At 41.2% G+C, this 21,844-nt stretch overlaps 3 protein-coding genes across 5 annotated transcripts in view; all 3 read right to left on the bottom strand.

The window, feature by feature from the left end:
- Positions 1 to 57: 57 nt before the first annotated feature.
- On the bottom strand, positions 58 to 16,099 carry upf2 (UPF2 regulator of nonsense mediated mRNA decay). Of its 3 annotated transcripts, none has more exons than XM_025057300.1 (20): positions 14,631 to 16,096; positions 13,773 to 14,552; positions 11,397 to 11,557; positions 11,118 to 11,309; positions 10,879 to 11,028; positions 10,662 to 10,765; positions 10,457 to 10,542; positions 10,253 to 10,361; positions 9,952 to 10,065; positions 9,740 to 9,856; positions 9,248 to 9,637; positions 7,938 to 8,213; positions 7,012 to 7,195; positions 5,881 to 6,026; positions 5,306 to 5,410; positions 5,018 to 5,116; positions 4,738 to 4,911; positions 2,941 to 3,082; positions 2,314 to 2,434; positions 58 to 2,161 (listed from the first exon to the last, which is right to left on the bottom strand). In XM_025057300.1, the coding sequence occupies exons 1-20, from the start codon at positions 14,954 to 14,956 to the stop codon at positions 2,152 to 2,154; spliced, it is 3,786 nt and encodes a 1,261-aa protein (XP_024913068.1). In that variant the 5' UTR covers positions 14,957 to 16,096; the 3' UTR covers positions 58 to 2,151. The 3 variants fall into 3 exon arrangements, with proteins under 3 accessions (XP_024913068.1, XP_024913069.1, XP_008313478.1); XM_025057301.1 differs by lacking the exons at positions 13,773 to 14,552; positions 14,631 to 16,096 and adding exons at positions 12,139 to 12,918; positions 12,997 to 13,336 and having other exon boundaries at positions 58 to 2,158; XM_008315256.3 differs by lacking the exon at positions 58 to 2,161 and having other exon boundaries at positions 2,310 to 2,434; positions 14,631 to 16,099.
- Positions 16,100 to 16,886: 787 nt separating this feature from the next.
- On the bottom strand, positions 16,887 to 20,851 carry slc35e3 (solute carrier family 35 member E3). Its single transcript, XM_008315254.3, has 8 exons — positions 20,613 to 20,851; positions 19,275 to 19,725; positions 18,911 to 19,021; positions 18,763 to 18,822; positions 18,555 to 18,653; positions 18,372 to 18,454; positions 18,145 to 18,229; positions 16,887 to 17,938 (listed from the first exon to the last, which is right to left on the bottom strand). Exons 2-8 carry the CDS (start codon positions 19,662 to 19,664, stop codon positions 17,837 to 17,839), a joined length of 930 nt encoding a protein of 309 aa, XP_008313476.1. The 5' UTR covers positions 19,665 to 19,725; positions 20,613 to 20,851; the 3' UTR covers positions 16,887 to 17,836.
- Positions 20,852 to 21,200: 349 nt separating this feature from the next.
- Positions 21,201 to 21,844, bottom strand: part of nup107 (nucleoporin 107) — a 10,072-nt gene continuing 9,428 nt past the window's right edge. Inside the window, exons 26-27 of the mRNA XM_008315253.3 lie at positions 21,569 to 21,742; positions 21,201 to 21,389 (exon numbers count right to left, since the gene is read on the bottom strand). Coding sequence (XP_008313475.1) covers positions 21,282 to 21,389; positions 21,569 to 21,742 — 282 coding nt within the window. The 3' untranslated portion in view covers positions 21,201 to 21,281. The remainder of the gene's footprint in view (positions 21,390 to 21,568; positions 21,743 to 21,844) is intronic.

The following is a 21,844-nucleotide window of genomic DNA, read 5'->3' as shown; positions in this document are numbered from 1 at the left end:
TGGACGAAGGTCACGCCCTCTAAACAAACACGTGACTGAAAGAGAGAGAGAAAAAAATCATCTTCACGTTTTATTCTCATCTGAGATGTGAAACGGTCAGAGGTTACAGGGAAAATTAAACATTCACAAATCCAGACTCAAGAGCTCAACAGCGATTTATAAAGAAAGAGTTGATGCAGAAATGTTCATGCATTACAAAGAAAAAAAAATGTCCACGTTCACTGATGAATGTCAGCTAAAAGGACAAAGAATAGTCAGAGAACTTATGGTCACTGCAGGAGAGTCTCAGATACAGGATTATTAAGAGAAAAACTGCCACGTCAGAAAATTCGACATTAAAACGAGTCTTGGAAGAAACAGAAGTCAAAATACTATTTTTATTTATACACGTCAGTAAACCTTATTTAAACGCTTCCATGATTCTAACAAGTTTCAATAAAGATTAAATTTGGGGAAAAATGTTTTTTGCCAATTTATTTTCCGATTATTATTTTTTGTTTTGAAGCTTTTACAAAAAAATACTGGCAAAAACCTGAGAAAGTCCGTTTTACATTTATTTAAGTGCTCAGTTAAACCAGGATTAGCATTTTGACTGCAAGTCCGCTGAAATTTTTCCACACTTTGCCGAAGGACTTAACTTTTCAGTTCAGTTGATGCTTTCTGCAATCTCACAGGTAGATGTCGACAAATGTCAAACACTGGACCTTCTTTAGCTAACCCTCTATCACGGTTTTATACCTGGCGTCGTCTCATACTAATTTACCAACAAAAAAGTTTTGAAAAGCTTTGTAAACCACCTCCTGCAACAAGGTCCATAAAGAACAGCATTGAATTTAGCTCACAGGGACAAAGAAGTTCCTGAACTGGACTACTACTGCCTTCAGTGGTCAGGTTGTGTCATTGATGCGAAACCAAACAATGGAAAAAAAAAAAGCTAAGATAGATATTAACATTTGACCTGAATAAAGGAGGCAGCAATTCAATGATTATCAACTAGCAGCCCGCAACACCAAACCTATCCAATCCAGCTAGCGTCTGGATTTCTAAATACACATCAAGTAATGATGTTAGAGCAGAATGTGATTTTTTTTAAAATTTCATTTTATTTGAGTGTGCAGCCGCCACGGTGTCTGTCCAGAACAATTCTACGACAAATATATTTGGTGACCCCTGCAGCAATGGCTCCATAACTGCAGTAAGCTAATGCCACTTTTTTATGGACTTTGGTGTTGGCGAGTGAACAGTTTACAAAGAAATGCTGTCCAGCATTTGTACTGCAGACGTTTTCAGATTACGCAATGCAACATATTACGCAATGGCCCATAGCTTTGTGGGGGTATTACAATCTGTTTTTCTTTTTTGGCGGGTGAAAGACAGGTTGAAGTGAGTGGAGTCCTCACAACACAGTGAGTCGTGTCTTTGTTTCAGTGTAACAAATTATATAAGGAAAAAAAATCTAATGTGCTGCATTATTCTATAGAAACACCTGATGTTAGCTTCAAAATACTTTGCTGAGAATATTTCCTCACTCGCCATGATTTCTCCTTCTTCTCAACAGCAGCTGCCAGAAATTTTAGACACTAATTTCAAACCACACCAACCAACAAACCTGGACAAAGTTCACGGAACAACACCTGTGTCGAGTTAAACCTTCTTTATCCTGTACTTCCTCCGCAAAATCTGTTGCTTCCAGGTCCAAAACACAGATGAGAACATAAAAATCAGTTTCAGATATCAGTTGTTTACTTTTAAACACAAGTCATTGTCCCAGCAGGGGGCGTCACGTTGATCATTCTGGTCATCACTGGTTTGGTCTCTAAGATATTACCAGAAGGTTATTGTGTTTTTGTTGGGTTTTTTCCCCTTCCCTGGTAACAGACAAAAACCTGAAGAGAGAGAGTGGTCTGTCTGACCCGTTTTCCTCCGATCCTCAGGCTCCTGGAGGTGGCGCTACTCCTCAGGCTGCAGGCCTCAGCAGGGTCAGTGTGTCTTCAGGAGGTCAGGGGGTTGTGTTCTTTCCCAGCAGGTCAGTGGGTTTCTGGAGGAACTCCTTCCCTGGTTTCGACCGGTCTCCACTCCGATCTTCTCTCTCATTTTCACTCTAGCTTTATCGTTACTCTCTTTGTAGCTCGCCTGTGGTCCAGATTGTGATCAGCGTCTCCTGGTGGACAGAGGCAGGGAGTTACTGTAGGGGCACTGAGTCGAACTCAAACAAATCAAATTCGACAGCTCTGAAGATTTGATTAATAAGAATTAAATAATTGGGGAAAAGATTAAAACAAAAAGCGGAGTTAAAACGGTTTGGTCTCTCACCTTCCTCCAGTCTTGAAGATCAGATCAGCGTTAGGCGCTCCTTTCGGGTGCTGGTATCGAGGCCGACGTTCGCGGTTGGTGTTGGCAGGAGCCGGTCGCTGAGCCAGTGACTGCAACATTTCTGTGAAAGGATGACCTTTATATTGTCTTCTGTATTTGATAATATATTTGGTCAGATGTCAATAAGAGGGGTCCTCATGTTAAGGCACAGTTGCAATTCTATGGTGTGACAACTCAGTTTTTGCCATAAGTCGAAAATTGCATACTGTACATTAGAACCAAAGCTAACACAGTGACAACATCATAATCTCGGACATAAAAACATCACAAGAGTTTGACCTACTTTTAGGAGCCAAAATCAAGGGCAAAAAGTTCCCAGATAAACAAAGAAATTGAATGTAGCACAACTCAATGTATGGCGTAAAACTGGTGAAAATAAAAAAAAACATCTTGTGCGTATATTGTTGCACATGGTATTCGCCTAATCTACTCGCTGACCATTTCCCATTGTTTTATAGTCGTACGTCAAAATGATGGACATGGCTCTTTAGGTGTAACCACAAAACTCGGTCAGGAACGTCGTAACCTGAGGACCGTCTGTAGTAATCAAATCCTAGTGTGTGGTACCTTGATAGTCCTCCTGCTCCTGTCTCTCGTTGATGTCCAGAGTCAGTTTCTTCATCCTCATACGTTCCTCCTGTTCTGCCTGCTGCTGGTTAAAATGATTGGCTGCCAGATGTGATGACAGCGGGACATTCAGGATTTTGTACTGTTGGAAAAAAAAATGAAAATGAAAATAAATGTAAAATCCTGGTTCTCAAAAACCTTCCACAAGAACCTACAAAACATTTGGCTTTTCTCGACTTTCCAGGTCTCTGCCAGCTCTAGAGCCAGCCAAGCTAAACAGAGCAAAGAGCTCGACTTCACCACGGAGCTGTACGACAACAGGTGGACACAACGAACAATTTGGTCGCAACATTCAGGCAAATCATGGTTTATGGTAAATAAAACTTATTTTGGCTTTGGTGGCCGTGTGAATAAAATGTAGGAGGAGTACAGAACCATTTTATACACAGTGAAAAGACTTAATTATATGGGTACTTGTGAGGGGAACTGACACACAGCCAACATGGACAGCGGTGTGAGCGACCCCTGTGGTTGAATGACAGAAGGGCAGAATTTGGGAGTCTTTAAAAAGAAAGACTCAGCTATAAAATCGACGTCAGCTCAAGTCCACAATAACCTGATGGCTGAGGTTTGGTCCAAGGTTAAAATTGAATTACGTGTTTAGTAAGTAGGCGCTAATAAAATACGGTTATGTCATCATGGCTGTGCAGAAACAAGAGGGTGTGTGTGCGTGCTTGTGTGCCGTCAGCGGTGGAATGTGCGGTTGCAGAGCAGAGGCTCGTTCTTGTACTGTTGGGTGTGTCCGTGTGTGTCACTGTGTGTGCGCGTGTCTCTCAAGCTACTGAGGTCTGATGGAGCGTTCTGTCCACAGGTTCTTGGTGTGTGCACAGGACAGTTGCCAAATAGTCACAGGCCAAAAAAAAAGTCCTGCTTCATCCATATGAAAACAGGACAGAGAGGGAGAGAGAGAGAGAGAGAGGGAGAGAGAGAACACAGGACATCTTTGTAGGTGTAAGAGTGAGGTGTGTCTGTGTTTATGGAAAAAATATCTGTAAACAAACACACATACACTACAGCAACATTAACATAATCACTTGGCCAGAATGAAAGCATCCTGTGTCTGTGTCTGTGTGTGTGTGTGTGTGTGTGTGTGTGTGTGTGTGTGTGTGGAGAATGTTCTTGGTCTTATGGCTGGATTTAACTCTCTGATGGCTGCGTGTGAAGTGTGAATGTTACAGGTATGAATGTTTTAATTAGTACCTACATATATATATATACACACACATATGTGTGTGTATACTGTATATACATATATACACATATATACATTTATACATATATACACATACATATATATTTATATATATACATATACACATACATATATATTTATATATATATACACACTGTACACACATACATATATACTCACAGGCAGATATATATATTTATAGGAGGTCAGGGGGTTACACATATAATTAGGATAGATGTATATATGCATATATAAAATATATGTGCATATTTAAATATACAGTACATATATTAATATGTATAAAATATATATGTACTGTATATGTGAATGTGTGTCAAAGGTAACGTAGATCTAAGCTGATATACATGTTATTTACCTAATTAGCTTCACTGGCTAAATGCAAGTTTTAGGACTGCTGCAGCCTTGACACAGTTGACACGTCTGCCATTGTGTGGGTTTTCTTTCTTTTCATATTTTTCTTCAGATCTCAGTCGCCTAAACATTTCTATCAAACAACGTCATTCTGCGTAGTTGTGCATGCTAACCTGCGGTTTGTTGCCCTTGCGTGTCAACATGACGAATTGCATGGTCTCCGAGACATCGGACTCGGTCTCCCCGAGGCACGTCTGCCCGGCCCCGCCCTTCTTCAGCTGACTCTTGAGCTGCAGAGGTATGGCCACGTCCAGCTGATGAACTTTGACTGCCTCGCCGCTTCGCTGCTGCAGAAAGAAAACATAAGCGTAACATTAAAATTAGAGCTAACGGAAGGGTGTCAAGCATGCACACACAATTCCTGGCTAACCAGCAGATTAGCAGCTTTGGTACCTGAAGGTTCTCCAGCATCATCTTATCCAGAGCCTGGATGAAGTCCTCGTCCTCAGCACAGGCCACGTGTTTCAGTCCACCTCCACGGATGGTCACCTCCTGCACACATGCGGCACATCGTCACTAACCTTATGCACACATGCGGCACATCGTCACTAACCACTAACAAGGTCTCACACACACACACACACACACTGTGTATGTGTCGTACTTTAAATTAAATATTTAGCACACATAAATGAAAACAACTGTGGTGTTTTTCTAATACTCTGTGGGTTTTGACATTACATTGTTCTCTTCATCGGTCTCATTCTCTTTATTGGAGTCAGTCAGATAGTCTGTGTTCTCCTCTTCTTCCTCATCTCGCTCTTCCTCTTCATTCTCAGAACCATCCTATCCAAAAAAAGGACACATTTTCAAACTTAAGAAAATTCAATACCGGGTGTCAAACATACAGGGGGTTGAATTTGGCCTGCTTGTTGATTTTTCAAAGTTAAAAGAAAATGCACAAACACTTCATGTCGATGATGTTTTTTCAAATAATATTTCATTAAACATGAATATTTTCTAATATACTGGTACTTCTTTGCATAAAAACAAAGGAGGAAAAACATGGACTATTTATAGGTACTTATGCTATACTTGTAATGGTACGGCCCACTTGACATCTAATCAGGCTGTATGTGGCACCTGAGCCAAAATGAGTTTGTCATGTCTGTTCTAGACAACACAGATCTAAGTTTTTGCTGCTGCCGAACAAGAACATCCAGCACTGAACGCCGTTGCGTCAAGTGAGAGAGGCAGCGCGATCAAAATGTGATGGAATAAAAACAAAAGCAAGTCTAACAAGGTTCATGACTCACATCCTCTTCTTGTTCATTCATCTCACTCTCGTTGCCCGACTGCTCAGTTTCGGCTTCTCCCTCCTCGTCCTCATCCTCCTCCTCTTCATCAATGGCCTCTCCCTCGCTCATGGCGCTGGAGCGGCCATCTTTCTCCATGGCCATACCTTTACAGTGGGGGAAAAAAACAACAACAATCAATTATTTTATTTTGAAACATGATGAGAGACAATAATAAATACTTGTGCAGCCAAACCCTGAACAGTGAGTACTTATCACTTAAAGACAACTAGTTAGATGTCAAGTAACATGTAATTAATGCCCATGTATGTAAGACAGAAGCCAAAATTTTTCTAGTCGACACTCAAATAAAAAAAAAACTTTTTAAAAATCTTGTCTGACATTATTATTTGATGTCTATTTGGAATCCAGTCGCGGGCCGGATTGTATGGTTTGGTGGATCAGATTCGGCCCGCAGGCTGCCAGTTGATAATCACTGATGTATAGAACACATGGTCTCATAAAATAAATAGCTGCTACTAATTACCATCGTCATGTTCAATGAGTTCAGACAATTATCTGACATTTGAACAGTTAAATGCAGAATATAACGACAATGTTAATGTCCTTAAACCAAAGTTAAATGCAGAATATAACGACAATGTTTATGTCCTTAAACCAAAGGTCGTCAGTTTAGTAGGATGTTAACCGAGTAAAATTAATGATTTATTTTAAAATAACTAGACTCGTATAAAGATTAATTTATTTCATGCTTTTTATTAAATTTGACTGACTAGACTGTTGTCATAATATAAAGGCCGCCTTTGAGCAGTGTTGTATCTGGAATACATTGCATTTATGTGGTTGTGGGTTTTCTGTACTTCTCAGCAACAGGATAATGAATAACTTTGGTTTATAAGAAAATGTTTTGCTGTTAACTAAAGTTTACTGAGCCAAGTGAGCTAAAACATGATAAGATAACGCAAACGCAAAGAAAAACATCGGTGCAGGACACGGATCCTCCTACAACAGGAATGCTACTGAACCTGTGAAATGGACCAGCAGCTACAGGACTGGAGGAACCAGCTGCATAACACACACACACACAGAGGTAATTAAGAAAAGTATAGAGACACAACGTCTCTTCCTCACCCAGTTTGATGAGAACCTCCCTCTCCAGGTCAGAGACCAGTTTTGCAGCCTCGTCCATTGAGCAGCAGAGTCTCATCTTTGGTCGGAGCAACTCCAGGGTGTCGCTGATCATGTAGTCGATGTCGATGGGGAACGGGTGGTCCTTGGTCCAATTGTCGCCGCTCTTCTTCCACCAGACGTAGCGCTGCAGACACAATGGAGAGACAATTTAGTTGGCTTATTTTTAAAGTTGAACGACGCTGCAGACACCGAACGCCATCGTCACACAAAAACAAAATGAACATTTTTCATTTCCTTTGGGATTTAATAAAGCCACACAGGTTCTGCTTTCTTAGGAAAAAAATTCTGATCATTATTGACCACTGACATAAGAAAAATGTCCACCATTTTTTAATGAAAGTGTTAATATACGTATATGAAATATATTGTTAACACATATTTGATAGAAATTTAGGCTAGTTTTCAAAGATTACTCTGATTTTTTTCAACATTTTAATGCAAGGGCAGACTGACGCAAAGTGGATATCCTATAGTTCCACAGTACATTCAGTTATCGTTACTCAAATACCGTCTATACACGTTATTAACTGGACACAATGAAGAAGCTCAAAATACTATCGCATCCAGCCGAGGCTTCAACTTTCAGTCAGATGTGTCAGACCAGCCTCACCAACCTCAGTGCAGTAAATGAGTCTATGACTGCCAAGCTGACTGACTGTCAAATGGACTTTAAGGGACTACAGACTGATTATTTGACACATTCTACAAGCCACTGTTATGATGCAGCGTTTTTGGATTAGTCAAAAATAAATCTGGATTAGTCAAAAATAGGATGTTCGATATTAACTTTTTGCCAATATTGTCCACTTTCATTCCGATTCCAATACCGATATATGCAGACTGATGCGTTTGTTAAGAAAACTTACCTGGAAGTAGATGAGAAAACAGTCCAACTTTCTCTTACTGGAGCCACGGTCAAAGTACTGACCACAGGTGTCCAGTAGGGTGCAGACTAGGCGCAGACGGAACAAGTGCTCCGGAGGGTCCAGAGGACTGGGGCTGCCGTCCTGGTTCACCCCGAAGGAGATGAAAGAGAAGAGGGTGCGAAAGATGACAGCTGACTCCACCATGCGGTAGTTGTAGAGTTCGCCGAGGAACTTGGCGCTGCTGATGCGGCGCTGGTTGAACTTGGGCTGGTTAACCTGGGCCGAAGATAGAGGCAGAGGAAATATTTGTATCATATGTTAAGTACTTTATGCATTTGATGTCTAAATAAAAAATGATTGACTCACATTCTTTTAATGTTGTGCAATTCTGCTTAATTTAAAATTTCTAAGATGAAAATACCAGGGATCCTCGATTTACGACGTCCTCAACCTACAGCATTTTAAGGTTAAGTTAAGTCGCCAGATCCCATGAATTGATTACAGTGTGGTTATAGTCAATATTTGTGGTGAGACCATTCTTAGTACTAGACTGTTGAATAACTGTCTTGTCCCCAACGTAGTGATCACGTTTCATACCCATGGTGTAGTTTTTCTGTGAATACTGCAGTATTCTCACGGTGCAAATTTGGAGAATCGGACACTTTATGAATCAGAATGAGGAAGCTATGGTTCGTGGACAGAATATGGCTCACTGGCTTGCCAAATAAATTGTTCAAATTATAATAAAGAGCACATTCAGACCCAGGTCTTTTATAGAATCACAAGATGTCGCAGTGCTAATAAAATATACTTTTGTTGTCGCTTATCTCTTTACTTCACCTTTGTGGCCACATCAAACCCTTCTGTATACATGAGTGCACAAAGGTCAACGGTGAGTGTCACCCATTGTGGGAACGAGACAATGTCATACTTTCTGTCAGGTAAAAAGGATCTTATGACAAGATCTCACTTCTGAAAACAAAGGCGTTGTGTTACCGTCTATTGATATTCTGCATTCCTTCGAGAAAAAAGTGTTGAGTGTAAGTGATTGGTCTGCTGCTTCCTGCTTAGTTTCACTAAGACAGATTACAAGTTGTGAAGTCACCAATAACATAATTGTACGGTGAACTGCTGAGAAGCTGTCATGCGTTGCAACATGTTACAGCTATTGTTGTTTTTTGTCGCTGCAGATCAACTGTCAGAAATGTCCAGTTAAACATTAAGGGTTTTTAATTTCCGTCCTCTTCTCTTTCTGCACTTTGGACTCAATCTATCAATCTAGATCCACTTCCCGACTCCTTTCTCCTTACCTCCATGCCCAGTCGAATGTCCTCCAGGACTCCATCTACCACGTGGATCCCCACGTCTTCCTGGTAAGCCACCAGACCGGCCAGCAGGTTCGCCACACAGTGGATGCTGTTGTACTTGACGTTCCAGATGTTGACCATGCAGCAGATCAGGTAGCCTTTAGTCTCCGGTTCCTGCCACGGGAGTTTACGCATTTGCCTCAGCACCTTCTCCGTGGTGACCTTGGACAGATCCTTGTAGAGGAGTTTACAAATGTACTCCTGCAGCGGCGGACGCTTCTTCTTCACCGTCTTTTCCACCGGTGGAGGGTTGCAGTAGTAGTAGGCATTTTCCACCATGGTCACGTAGCGTGCGTCCAGATGCTGCGCTTGCTTCTTACGCATCATCTGCTCCTAAAAAAAGGAAGAAAAAATAAACAGCTGTTAACATTCAGTCTACCGCTTAGTACAAAGTCCAATTGTTTATACAGTGACGGTGTGTGTGAGTCCACTGACCAGGAGGACGCTGGTTCTCAGGTGTGAGTCTGGAGATCTGAAGAGGAAACGACCACACGTCTCCAGCAGTGTGCAGACCATCTCAATGTGGTGATGAGTGAAATCCGAGAGGAGCATCTGGTCATGAAGGAAATACACACACACACAAATGAGAAAAAATGGCCCAGTACCTCCTCAACATCAAACCTCAGATCTGAGATGCCTTCGCTGACCTTCAGACAGTGCAGCGTGTCAGTTTTTGAGAACATCTTAAACTTGGCCAGTTCCCCAATGAATCTGACGGTTTTGTTTTTGGTCTCAATGTTGATCTGGTCTTTCTTACGAATCTGAAAAAAAAAAAAATCACACAAACCGATCACCGTTTCAATCACTTCATATGAAAAACTTGCATTACATAAAACATCAAACGTATGTTTCAATCACTTCATATGAAAAACTTGTATTACATAAAACATCAAACAGATGCATGTGACCTATTTTCAACAAAGGCAACAGCGGGGAGGGGATATGTACATGAAACCTGAAGTCTCCCTTCAGCATTGAGCACAGATCCTCAGCCACGTCTGACATGCAGGGATGCAGAGTTGCCACCAGTCGAGAGTAGAAGGGGAGCAGATCCAACCTGAGGAGAGCAAAAGCAGATTACCATATAATGTGAGCACCACCTGGTGGTACCTTACAGCAATTCTCTCACAGGGTTACATTAAGTGTCTTTACCTCTGTCTGGGGACGGTGAAAAGAGCTCGGACCAGCTTCCTCCTGTTGGACTTTGTGTTCATGTTCATACAGAAGTCCATGGCAGCCTGCAGGTGGAGACACAATTCTCATCTTAAACAACAATAACATTTGGAGACATGGAGCAAACATCCCAATTAGTCTGTTACTCTTGGCTTCAGAAGCATTATTTTCGTTTTTGCCGCACCTTGTCGATAAGGTCTCTGTTTACACAGTTGGGCAGCTGCTGAATAAAGGCATCCACGATGAGCTTCAAGTGGGACGTAGTGTTTGTCTCCTCCTCTTCTTGCTCTACACAAACACACAAATCAAAGATAGTGAAATAATGTCCTCGTTGCTGTAAAGCTGGAATTGAACAACCTTTGTTATGTTTTTTTTTTTAAATAAACAAAGACCTTGTGTACCTTGCTCATCCAAAAGTTTTTTGGCCAGCTCTTCATTCTCTGCCTCATCTGCTCCTTCCAGCTCCAATGGTTCATCGGCTATGTCCAGGGCCTCCAGCTCCAGCTCCAATTCTTCTGTGGTGCTGCCACTGTCCTTTCCTTCTTTACAATCTGCACAAGAACCAGCAGCACCGTCAGAGTGAAAGCTCGTGTGGCTTTGTCGCGTTTTAATTTTTCTGTCTTCGACGTGTTACAGTTACCTTTGCTGTCCTCTTTGTCTTTGGCATGACCACTCTTCTCGTTGTCCTTAAAGAGTATGGCGGGGACAAAAGCCTTCAGGTCCACCATGTTCTCGTAGAAGTTTCGAGCGTCTTCGTCTTCCCAGATTCCTCCCTCCAGGTCATACTCTCCAGGTTTACCAGGCGTAAAAATATCAATGCCTGGACCGTGTTCTGTTATTGAACAGAAATAGTGATTTTACTTCACTTGATTTTATTACTAAAGTCGAGTTTAAGAGAAGAAAAATAAATCAAAATCACCTTCTTGCACCGTCTTATCTAGAGGCAGCTCTGGCATGTTTTCATCCAGCAGATCAGCCAGTGACTGCGTGTTTGCCAAAAGCTTCTGATATGAAGTTGCAAACTCTTCATACTGCTTGTGCCGATCCTCACTCAGTTCCCCTTTGGAATGTAAGATACGTCTGGAAAGGAGAAGTAGTTAAGACTTTTTTTATTTTAATTCTAATTACACTAGGACAGGCATGGGCAAACTAAGGCCCGGGGGCCGGATACAGCCCGTTTAGCTTTTTAATCCAGCCCGCCAAACTTTTCCAAATTATATAATTTATTTATATTATTATTATTATACTTTTTACTGCAATACCCACATTTCCTCAATAGATGGCGTAGAAAATGATAAAAAGATTTTAGCATTTTAGCCTTTATGTATGACTTTTACATGTCATTTATCCTAGCTCACACAAACGCTCCATCTATCTGCTCCTGATCCAGCTCCCAAGTTCAATTTTAGGACAATTGTGGCCCACGAGTCAAAATGGCACTAGGACGATATTAGTGATTCCTGTTCTTGAGGGTTCACTATTGCCAATAAACACTGTTCACATGAATTTCAGAGCAGATGTTATTTACTCATACTTTTATGTGCAAATCAGAGCAGATGTTATTTACTCATACTTTGTGCATACATGTGCAAAATCTGTAATTTGTAAATTTGCACGGTGATGAAGTCCTCGTGTCTGAGACTCAGGAAAATAACACTCACCTGTTCTGCCTTTCAATGTTCTGCAGCTCACGGTGGTCCTTCTTCAGATGTTTGGTCAGTGAGGTAAAATATTCTCTCAGAAGGTTCTGGAAGGGCTGCTGCTTCTCTGTACTGATGATCTCACTTGGAGGAAACGATAAGCCAAACTTCTCTGCAGCCACTTTCACTTTACGCGGCACCAGACCAGCGATGTCGTCGCCACAGTGCTTACAAAAGCTGATCACCACGGACACGTGTGTATGCGTCTCGCGGTCAGTGTTGATGATGTTCTTCAGCTGCTCGTAAATCAGCGACAGACCCTCCTTGTCAGTAAAGAGGCCAACAATGGTGAGCTCAGCGATGAAGCGAAGGTCCGTGCGCAGCTTGCTCACATTGGGCGCCTTTTCCTCTTTCCTGGCCTCAAAGTGCTTCTTCCATGCCTGCAGCAGCAGCATTGCAAACTCGGCATAACGCTGGTGGAAAAGTGAGCACAGGTGGACGGCACAGCCCACGTCGGAGATCTTAAGCTTAGCCTCCACTACAGAGCTGACGGCCTCGCCGATGTATTTGCTGAGGTTTAGCGAGGCAAAGTCGTTGGAGAGCGAGTCACGTTGCTGCTCGGTGAGCGTTCGCAACTTTTTAACAAAAGCAGTGTTCTTTTTCAGGCTGGAGTCCAGACGGCTGAAGAAGGCCTCTTCAGGCCTAGCATCGTGGGCATTCTGGTTCTTGCTGCGGAGCTCTTTTCTGCTTGAATTGCGCTCCCAGGCCTCCTGGTGCAGCTGATGGCCCTCCTCTTTTTCTCTAAAGATGAACAGGGACAGATTTGAATCCAAATTGAAATCAAGATTTTTAACAGAATAATGTTAAACTATTACTCACTTTAGAAGAGCAGCTTCCTCCTCTTTTTGCTTCCTCTCCTTCTCCTCTTCAAGTTTCCTCTCCTCCTCCTCCTGTTGCTTTTTCTCCTCCTCCTCCTTTCTTTTCTGCTCTTCTTCTGCTTTTTGTTTTTCCTCCTCCTTCTTCCTTCGCTCTTTTTCCTCCTTCTTCTTTTTTTCCTCCTCCTGGCGCTTCCTCTTCTCCTCTTTGCCAATATCCTTCTTGCTGCTGCTCATTTTGGCCTCATCTTTGGCTTTGTCACGGGTGGAAAACGGTTTTTCCTTCTCTTTCTCCTTGCTGCCAAAGGAACTGTCATCTTTTTCATCCATGTTTACTGAGCCCTTGCTACAATATTGCACTCTTACATTAAAAGTACACTGTTGTGAGATCTAGCGACATCTGGTGGTGAGGCCACATGTTGTTGTTTTGATATGGGCGCCTGTTATAATTATGAGAGTTTGTCTGCAGTGAGCTGGTGTATAAGGACCACACAGTGGAAGAGTGGTTTGTCCTGCTTTATATCAGGAAGGTCATGGGTTCGAACCAGCTCCCAAGTTCAATTTTAGGACAATTGTGGCCCACGAGTCAAAATGGCACTAGGACGATATTAGTGATTCCTGTTCTTGAGGGTTCACTATTGCCAATAAACACTGTTCACATGAATTTCAGAGCAGATGTTATTTACTCATACTTTGTGCATACATGTGCAAAATCTGTAATTTGTAAATTTGCACGGTGATGAAGTCCTCGTGTCTGAGACTCAGGAAAATAACACTCACCTGTTCTGCCTTTCAATGTTCTGCAGCTCACGGTGGTCCTTCTTCAGATGTTTGGTCAGTGAGGTAAAATATTCTCTCAGAAGGTTCTGGAAGGGCTGCTGCTTCTCTGTACTGATGATCTCACTTGGAGGAAACGATAAGCCAAACTTCTCTGCAGCCACTTTCACTTTACGCGGCACCAGACCAGCGATGTCGTCGCCACAGTGCTTACAAAAGCTGATCACCACGGACACGTGTGTATGCGTCTCGCGGTCAGTGTTGATGATGTTCTTCAGCTGCTCGTAAATCAGCGACAGACCCTCCTTGTCAGTAAAGAGGCCAACAATGGTGAGCTCAGCGATGAAGCGAAGGTCCGTGCGCAGCTTGCTCACATTGGGCGCCTTTTCCTCTTTCCTGGCCTCAAAGTGCTTCTTCCATGCCTGCAGCAGCAGCATTGCAAACTCGGCATAACGCTGGTGGAAAAGTGAGCACAGGTGGACGGCACAGCCCACGTCGGAGATCTTAAGCTTAGCCTCCACTACAGAGCTGACGGCCTCGCCGATGTATTTGCTGAGGTTTAGCGAGGCAAAGTCGTTGGAGAGCGAGTCACGTTGCTGCTCGGTGAGCGTTCGCAACTTTTTAACAAAAGCAGTGTTCTTTTTCAGGCTGGAGTCCAGACGGCTGAAGAAGGCCTCTTCAGGCCTAGCATCGTGGGCATTCTGGTTCTTGCTGCGGAGCTCTTTTCTGCTTGAATTGCGCTCCCAGGCCTCCTGGTGCAGCTGATGGCCCTCCTCTTTTTCTCTAAAGATGAACAGGGACAGATTTGAATCCAAATTGAAATCAAGATTTTTAACAGAATAATGTTAAACTATTACTCACTTTAGAAGAGCAGCTTCCTCCTCTTTTTGCTTCCTCTCCTTCTCCTCTTCAAGTTTCCTCTCCTCCTCCTCCTGTTGCTTTTTCTCCTCCTCCTCCTTTCTTTTCTGCTCTTCTTCTGCTTTTTGTTTTTCCTCCTCCTTCTTCCTTCGCTCTTTTTCCTCCTTCTTCTTTTTTTCCTCCTCCTGGCGCTTCCTCTTCTCCTCTTTGCCAATATCCTTCTTGCTGCTGCTCATTTTGGCCTCATCTTTGGCTTTGTCACGGGTGGAAAACGGTTTTTCCTTCTCTTTCTCCTTGCTGCCAAAGGAACTGTCATCTTTTTCATCCATGTTTACTGAGCCCTTGCTACAATATTATACTGAGAGATAAGGGAAAACGTGAACAGATAGCAGTCATAATACAGCTTTTGTTTCAAACTACCAGAGAGAATATTTGGCTCAACTGAAGTTGTTTTGGTGAGCGTTAGCTTACACCATGGACTTCTGCTTTTGCAACACACATCAAAGGCAGACTACTTTAGTACAGCTGCCACAGCAACACACATACAGTTCAAAGTTAGAAGAGGTTGAAATATAGAATTATAATATGACTGATTGGCAGTTGAACGCAGTCCAAAAGATTAGAGGATTTGCTAACAAATGTAAGGCATGAATTTTTTTGTCTAAATTAGAAGGAAATGTCAATATGATCTTTGATGCTTTTCAGGGCTTGATTAAACCTAAAATCGTTTTAAACTTGTCAGTAATAATAATGTTTCCACGTTTCAGTAACAGGGCCCTCTAGTGACAGGAAACGGGGTGTTTTTTTATTTTATTTAAAAAGACTTTTAATAAAATGAATAAATAAACGCGGTTATAAAACTACGCTGTTTCTTTCAAGGAACTCACGGGTACACTACTTTATCAACAAGTAACAGAAAGAGGATATATCAAACAAACATAATGTATATACCTAACCTGACCAGAATATAAATACAAATAGTCAAATATGAAAAAGATAAATGTGTGTGATATGCACTTTATACTGCAATAAACCTGGACAAACTAAGTACACCATAACCCCAAAAGAATAAACTGCTGTCAGGCTAAGTTTGCCTCGATCCCACGCAGGAGAGTCGTCGCAGTCACGGCTCGTTAGCCTAGCTTAGCCACCTCGGTTAACACGGAAATGTTCCGCTCTTCGTTGTATTAGCAACATGCTTCGCAACATTCTTTGATTTTAAAAACGGCATAATTTACGTCTTTTACATAATGAAAACATTTATTGTTTGAAACGTAAAAATCGTTAGCTTTAGCACAGCTGGCCTTGATTTCTGCAAACTGTGTAGACTCATGCACACAAATGTTTTAGCGTTACCTAACAGCCACTAGGGGAAAAAACATAAAAATAAAACGTTCAGATATGAATATTATTAATATCCAACCTGAAACTGTTCAGTTTGGTTTAAATGTGTAGTTAAAACCAAATAATTTACCTGCTAATGATAGCAATTGTAAACAAACATCGGTCATAGACTGGTTTCCGTGAACTCCTGATGGACCCTCTCAGGGCCTTACACATGACGTTTGAATAAAAAAAAAAACCGAATTCATTCATAAAATAAAAATGGGTACATAAATAAATATTAAAATACTGATGTTATTTTAATAATCTTTCAATCATATTACTTTAACAACAAAAGGATTACAAATATATAAGGGCATTTTCTGCACTTTTTTGGTTAGGCACCGCCGCCGACAGCTACGGTTGTGACAACAACGTTAATATTATATATATATATAGTAGAAAATGGTTAAACAGCATCAATTAAAATCGTTGTAAATTCTATGGCAATTTAGTGAACTAATATAGTAAAAATAGCAAAATTGTAGTTTTGGGTACAATGTACATGTTCAAATGCACAGTACATTATATTACACCATATTATTTGTATTAAAGTTGAACTAAGCGTGGGATTGGCCTTAGTGTGTATAGGAATACTATCTTAAATGTGTGTTTTATTCACTGCCGACTGTAACTTTAAGAGCTGTGATGCAACACTGCCCTAATTTACTTCAGTGTAACATTAAACCAAAGCAAACTGAAATGAAGAAAAAAAAATTCTGCAGAAACAGAACTGAGTCTGTCTCCACAGGAGTCACACCTACAAACTTTCCACCCACTCACTCATTCAATTCATCACATCTCCCAAACCCACAGTTAAACATCTGTACCTACAGAAACGGTACTGTTGCAGTGCGATATCCACAAAGAGAAACATTTCAAATACAGCCACTTTTATTTGTTTGGAAAAAAATATATATAAAAAAACAAAACAAAAAAACAAAAAAAACCCAAAACAGGCTCAATTCAGTCAGTTAAAAGAAAAAGAACTAACTGTTGAAGAGAGTTTGAAATTCCACTCCGGGTCTTTAAAATTGTTTTAATTGTTACTGTTTTTATTGGCGTGAAATGTTTAAAAAAAGACGATTAAATAAACTACAAAAAAGAAATCTATAGACCATTTAAATGTAATCACCTAAACCATAGTTCTGACAAATAAAATTGAACATTTTTATTTTAAATGATTAATCTAACTAATAATGTATAAGACTTAAAGCAAAAAGACAAGACAAGCTGAAATGCAGTGGGCTCTGAAAACATGTAAAAATTCAACTGTCATTGGTGTAACATACAGAAAATGTTCTGCTGAATTTAAAAGCTTGAGCTGCGACAAAAACAAAGACATATAGAACAGTTAAGTATTGAGTTTTACAGCAGGAAAAATAATTTGTTGACTGTAAAGAACAAGGAGTAACACAGTTATTTCTACATTAACAATGCCTTCTTAGTTACCATTATTATTGTTGTCAATATTTACTTTACAGTACACCAATGCCAGCTTTGACTATTCAATGCCTTATTATTTAAAAATAAGTTTTTAAAAAAGGACTGTACCATCAATAGCAGCAGTGCATTCTGGGAAGATTATGACACATCTTCTCCTTTTTTTGGCTCAATGAAAAAGTCCAGGCTGTGAAAATTTGTTCTAGCTCGGACACGTCGACTATTTCTCAAATACCTTTCAGAACATTCTACATTCAGATGTAAAAATAATCATCTTTTTTAATATAATATATACATGTCGAGTATATTTTGTATAAAATTGACCTCTGCTCTGAGGTAAATGGAACCAGTGCATGTGATAGACAGCCACAGCCACAGCCCCGTTACGGCCTCTGAGCCAGACGGCTTTTTCCCTCCTCCTGTTCCATCAGCTTAAAGTGAGTATAAGACAGAATTCCCGCCAGAGTGCAGAGTATTCCCAAAGCCTGAGAGTAAAACCAGGAACAGACAGACAGGTTAATAAAAGGTTTACGGACCACAGACAGGACATCAAATAAATGTCTGTGAATAAAATCTTCTAATTATACTTTTTTTTATTTTAAGATTTGAGTTTCTCAAACTCAAACCCGTGGCCCTCTTCATTGGTCAGAAACATACAATTGGTGGGACAGGTACGTGTAGTCACTCTTACCTGGTTAAGTGACAGCGGGTCATGGAAGAGCAGGTATCCGCCAACTAAAGTAATGCAAAATTTAAAATGTCCAAACATGTTGTAGCTGCGAACAAGATTCAGGAAAATAAACAGCTGAACATTCGTTAGCAAATGTGTCTCAGTTTCAGACCGTTACAGTCACATTTACTATCTCATTGATTCCCGACTATCAAGTGGACTTTCACCAAGCAATTATTAAAGGATACGTGACAGGCGAAGTGTTTCCAATGATCCAGTAGATGGACAGGTTGACGAGAAAGGCCACCATACCAGAGAACAGCACCGTCATCTGGGCAAAAAGGGGACAACAAGGAGAAAAAATTTCAAAAACAGGCAACAAGATGCATTGATTTGTTTTGTTTTTTACAGCGTGTCTGTGTTTTGCCCACCATAGCAGGTATAGACCATGGCCCAAATATTCCACCTTTTCCAGTTACTGGTTCAAAAATTGGAATGATAGAGAGCAGGAAAGCTGAGGACAGAGGAGCCTGGTGGGGAAAAATACTTCTTTAATATTCTATTATATATTTATGGTTTTGGTTATAAAGAGTAAACACACAGTCATATTGTAAAGTACTCTCTGGAATTTTGTCTTACCTGATAGTAGAGAAGCTGCATAGAGTTGACCTGGAGCTCGTGCTGTTTAGCTCCAACCCACTGGTAAAAAAGGCAAAAGGAGTTTAGTTACAAATCTATCCGTCAATGATTTTGGTTGTTTTTAAGTATTTAAAAAAAATGAACTGACCACTTGATAAAGTGAAGTGACCAAAACACCTAGAGAAGCGAACACCGTGCCTGGTACGTTGAAGCGAACATCGTAATAGGAGTTGAGAATTACACCTAAGGTTATTGGTACCTGGAGAAAAATGGGTTGGTACGATTTTAAAGATGCTTCCTCACAACATCAACCATTTTATCAAAAAAGAAAAAAAAAAAAAAAAAAGAAAAAAGAAATTTAAAAAAAGGAAATTTTTATTTTTGAATAGTCTAGGTAAAACTGAGGTACATTTTTTCCACTGTGGCCCAGTACCAAATGACCTACGGACCAGCACCAGTCCACAGACCAGGGGTTGGGTATCCCTGCTTTAGAATATAAAATGTACGCTCACCAGGGTCAGCTTAATCTTGGTGGAGAAGGTCTTGTTGTAGTACGTGGTCTGGATGAGGATGATGACGGGTGTGGTCATAGCTTTGGCCAGCTGGTACGTTCCGATGGAGTTGTTCTGCAGCGACAGGTTGGTGAAGGCGACGAAGCCGCAAAAGCTCAAGGCCAGCCACACGATCCTTCTGATCGGCAGCCTCTTCGGAGAGAACATGTTCATCTTGTTGCAGACGTAGAGTCCGAGCCACGTGGACACGAAGTGGACCAGGGTCAGCGTCATGTTGGGGAAACTGTAGTGCACGTAGATCCATTTGTTGATGAAGACGATGCAGATGGAGGAGAAGAGGTTGATCAGCAGCCCAGAGATGATGCGGCTGTTGGTGGAGAAATTGAACATCTTCTCTGACGTCCTTGTCCGGGCGGAGTTCAGAAAAATTGATGTTTCAGCTTTGTTTACACTGCAGAAAGCGTACATGTGGAAAAGATAATAACAAACATAATTGGACTTAATTAAGCAATGATTCCACTGCAGCAGCTACCAAGAACCATAGACAGCATGAGTGCATTTAAAACCTGGGAGTCAGTTCCAGGATGAAGAGACTGTTCCCGGGATTCGTTTTTTCCACTATGCTGTAGTCATCAATGGCACAGCAGCGGTGCCCGACCTTTTTTGTACCAAGTACCAGTTAGCTGGTACCGACCGTTATGGTCGACTGGTTGTTAAATTATCATTATGGATCAATACATTTTCAAAATTAAATTTTTACCGTTATGGTCGACTGGTTGTTAAATTGTTAAATTATCAAATTGTTTTAGACCTCTGTTAGTATTGCAGTCTCACTGTCATTATATTTTAAATATTGTCAGATTTTCTTTAAATAAAGAAAGTAAATAGTGAGTGGATTCTTTTTGAAAAAAAAACAAACAAACAAACAAACAAACAAAAAAATCCTCCCCCAAAAAACACGGTGCCCCATTCAAACAAACAAACAAAAAAATCCCCCCCCCAAAAGACACGGTGTCCTATCGTGGCCCCGTTCCAATTGATCTACGGACCGGTACCAGTCCACAGACTGGGGGTTGGGAATCCCTGAGGTACAGTACTTTTTTCAGCAGTAGAATGAAACCATGATAGTCATAGTTTTAAACTCGTGAAGTGTTGTTGTGCTGCTTTATTTTATTTTTTTGCAATGTCTAAAAATGAAAAGCCTCGGATTTGGGGGCAAATTATTTCATTAGAAATAATAACATTTTGGTGAAAATCAATAAAAATTAAACACAGAGGAAACATTTGTGATTGCTGTCAGTCCGTCTGTTACTGTGCCACGCAGTCCGAAAACTTTACCTCTGCTCTACTTCATCCTCTTCCTCTTCTATATTTTTCTCCCTTCGACTCCAGTCCTCCGGGTCTCCACCGACCTGTGGTTCTTCCGTTCCCAGCCTTAAGTGCGCCTCCCACTGTCTACTAAGTGAAGCACCTCCGCCGTTACACCGGGAGGATTTTCTTCTTTTCTCTTGTCCCTCCCGCTGCAGCTGCTTCAGCAGTGATTTCTGCTTCTGACCTTTGAACTCAAACGTTAACGGCGATCTGTTTTCTTCGCCCGCAGGTTAACAGCTGCTGAGGCAAACAGCGCCCTCTCTCGGACTGGAGAAGAACACAGAGCAATGTAATTTGAACGCTCTTTTCTTCTTTTTTCAGGGATGCCGACAGCGTTTGCTCAGGAACACATCGGAAACCCGTTCTCAGCTTCCAGTTCGTTGCTACGTGTACAAGAAGTACATGTAAAAACTCTACCATGCAGTAAGAGCCATAAATCTACAATATCCAGGAGGAACTGAAAATTATTGAAATGTATCTCCCAACTATTTTTAGATTTTTAAATTTAAATTGCTATCTATGTGATTCTATGTGGGAAAAAATGCACATAATAACTACAGGAAATGCAGACTTTATTTTTTGTGTGTCAAAAACAGATAAACAAATTTGAAAAAGACTTTTTTTGTGTGTTTATGTTCATTGCTGCAGTTCATAACCCAGTGGGTCGAGTCCCTTGTCCAACAAGGCGAGTGACGACTCCCTGAGCTTCTGGAGAAACCTCCTCAACTCCTCTTTGGAGAAAACCTGGGTTCATGTAAACAAAATTCACAGGTGAAACTAAAATACTTTAACTTCATTATTTGTTAACAAGTCAATTTTTGAGCAGTAAATGTGAACAAAAAACATTACTGGCTGAGCATTTCACTCGTGATACTCTCAATGCTCTTGAGATAAATTATAAAGCACGTTGGCTTGTGACCCACCTCATAGAGACGATGTTGGTCAGATGAGATGATGTCAGCGAGACGGAGCGCCTCCTGGTGTCGGGTGGAGTTCTGCAGGACGCTGAGCAACAGAAATGTAAGGCGCGGCAGGCAGAGCGAGCGCAGAGCTGCCATCTGGTGGCTGCGCTCAGAGTCTTGCTCTGAATCAGGATCCTGCCGAGAAATGGTGCAGAAAGAAATCGTAATAACCAGTGAAAAAGAGTAAATATGTTTTGTTTGTCTGTTGCTTCTGTTTTACAGATGGGTTAAATAGTA

The sequence above is a fragment of the Cynoglossus semilaevis genome, chromosome 8, assembly GCF_000523025.1.
Source record: "Cynoglossus semilaevis isolate Cse_v1.0 chromosome 8, Cse_v1.0, whole genome shotgun sequence".
NCBI classification, from domain to species: Eukaryota; Metazoa; Chordata; class Actinopteri; order Pleuronectiformes; family Cynoglossidae; genus Cynoglossus; species Cynoglossus semilaevis.
The sequence above is the reverse complement of the archived record's forward strand: the minus strand, read 5'-3'. Positions and strand labels throughout refer to the sequence as shown.